The sequence below is a fragment of the Littorina saxatilis genome, linkage group LG15 (genome assembly GCF_037325665.1).
Source record: "Littorina saxatilis isolate snail1 linkage group LG15, US_GU_Lsax_2.0, whole genome shotgun sequence".
NCBI lineage: Eukaryota > Metazoa > Mollusca > Gastropoda > Littorinimorpha > Littorinidae > Littorina > Littorina saxatilis.
The window spans coordinates 46757589-46760088 of record NC_090259.1 but is presented as its reverse complement, the minus strand read 5'-3'; the positions used below and the strand labels follow the sequence as shown (position 1 = coordinate 46760088).

General features: G+C 46.3%; 1 protein-coding gene across 1 annotated transcript in view; it reads left to right on the top strand.

Annotated features, from left to right (window-relative positions):
• LOC138949485 (aromatic-L-amino-acid decarboxylase-like) overlaps positions 1–2500 on the top strand; it is a 179761-nt gene that overhangs the window by 4755 nt on the left and 172506 nt on the right. Inside the window, exons 2-3 of the mRNA XM_070321318.1 lie at positions 647–871; positions 1244–1357. Of these exons, the coding sequence (XP_070177419.1) occupies positions 671–871; positions 1244–1357 (315 nt within the window). The 5' untranslated portion in view covers positions 647–670. The remainder of the gene's footprint in view (positions 1–646; positions 872–1243; positions 1358–2500) is intronic.

The following is a 2500-nucleotide window of genomic DNA, read 5'->3' as shown; positions in this document are numbered from 1 at the left end:
AAGAAAGAAAGAAGGATACAAATAAATAAACAAATAACCAAACGAACAATAAGCTCAGTTGGTAGCGCGCTGGATTTGTATTCAGTTGGCCGCTGTCAGCGTGAGTTCGATCCCAGGTTCGGCGGAAATTTATTTCACAGAGTCAACTTTGTGTGCAGACTCTCTTCGGTGTCCGAACCTCCCCCCGTGTACACTACATTGGGTGTGCACGTTAAAGATCCCACGATTGACAAAAGGGTCTTTCCTGGCAAAATTGCTTAGGCACAGTTAATAATTGTCTACCTATACCCGTGTGACTTGGAATAATAGGCCGTGAAAGGTAAATATGCGCCGAAATGGCTGCAATCTACTGGCCGTATAAAATGTCATCTCACACGGCATCACTGCAGAGCGCCTAGAACTGTACCCACGGAATATGCGCGATATAAGACTCATTGATTGATTGATTGATTAAAAAAAATCAAACAAACGAAAGTAGGCTTATCCCAGTTATACACGACTTTTTTAACTGCTGTCGTTGAGATATTAATAATTTAAGACAGCTTTTCATCATTCTGTCATAAATGCTGTCGCGCGGTGTATACACATTTTGTTTCAATATGTGTGTTTATTTTTGTGTGTGTTTTCTTCAATGTGGATTAAACAGTGACGAAACGAAATCACCACAGTAATGGAAAGCGACAAATTCGAAGAGTATGGCGGGGAGATGCTGCGTTACGTCACTTCCTACTTGGATAACATCCGGTCCCGGCGTGCGTTCCCGGATGTGGAGCCTGGCTTCATGCGCGGACTGATCCCCGACAAGGCCCCGGATGATCCAGACTCCTGGCAGGACCTGGTGAAGGACATCGAGAGAGTTATCATGCCTGGCGTGAGTTGGCGTTCGTTCTTCAACCAGATGTTCAGTAATAATCCATGTGTCTTTCTTGGTATTCGTCTCAGGGCTTGATCTTGGGATGGGGAGGTGGAGGGGGAAGATGGGGTGGGATATAGACTAATAAAGAAATATAATACAAATCAAATACATCAATTAAATAAAAAGGTCAATAATGGACAATCTCTTTTGAAATAAAATCTCTGACGTCAAGAGCGAGAAAGTTTCAGAATGCGTCACAAGGTGGATAATGACGTCACGTAAGAGTTCTGAGAATAATGTATCGGTATTGCATAGCATTATGTAAAACCATAGGCTATGTGTTTTCCTGGCAAATGATCCTAATTTCACTTTTCTGTTCTCGTTCAGGTGACACACTGGCAGTCTCCGAAATTCTTCGCGTACTTTCCCACTTCGTCATCGTACGCGTCCATGCTTGGCGACATGCTGTGCAACGCCATTGGCTGCATCGGCTTCACGTGGGTAAGTCATGTGACTTAGGTGGCCTGGCCACGTTGATCATCTGTAAGAATGGAAGAAATATACACGGTCTGTTTAACGCGGTGACGAGTCGGTGTAAATGGCAGGTATCAATAGAAAATAAACTTCCTACTACAATAATGATTTGGGTATGGCGGTAAACTCAACATTTATAAAGCTCATTATGTCAGTCTCCGACATTGTCCGACAGTGGTGTGTGAGTTACAGGCATCGTGTCCGACTGTGGTGTGTTTTTTACAGGCCTCGTGTCGGACAGTGTCTGACAGTTGTGTGTGTGTTACAGGCATCGTGTCCGACTGTGATGTGTTTTTTACAGGCCTCGTGTCCGACAGTGTCTGACAGTTGTGTGTGTGTTACAGCCATCGTGTCCGACTGTGGTGTGTTTTTTACAGGCCTCGTGTCGGACAGTGTCTGACAGTTGTGTGTGTGTTACAGGCATCGTGTCCGACTGTGGTGTGTTTTTTACAGGCCTCGTGTCCGACAGTGTCTGACAGTTGTGTGTGTGTTACAGCCATCGTGTCCGACTGTGGTGTGTTTTTTACAGGCCTCGTGTCCGACAGTGTTTGACAGTTGTGTGTGTGTTACAGCCATCGTGTCCGACTGTGGTGTGTTTTTTACAGGCCTCGTGTCCGACAGTGTCTGACAGTTGTGTGTGTGTGTTACAGCCATCGTGTCCGACTGTGGTGTGTTTTTTACAGGCCTCGTGTCCGACAGTGTCTGACAGTTGTGTGTGTGTGTGTTACAGCCATCGTGTCCGACTGTGGTGTGTTTTTTACAGGCCTCGTGTCCGACAGTGTCTGACAGTTGTGTGTGTGTGTTACAGCCATCGTGTCCGACTGTGGTGTGTTTTTTACAGGCCTCGTGTCCGACAGTGTCTGACAGTTGTGTGTGTGTTACAGGCATCGTGTCCGACTGTGGTGTGTTTTTTACAGGCCTCGTGTCCGACAGTGTCTGACAGTTGTGTGTGTGTGTTACAGCCATCGTGTCCGACTGTAGTGTGTTTTTTACAGGCCTCGTGTCCGACAGTGTCTGACAGTTGTGTGTGTGTGTTACAGCCATCGTGTCCGACTGTGGTGTGTTTTTTACAGGCCTCGTGTCCGACAGTGTCTGACAGTTGTGTGTGTG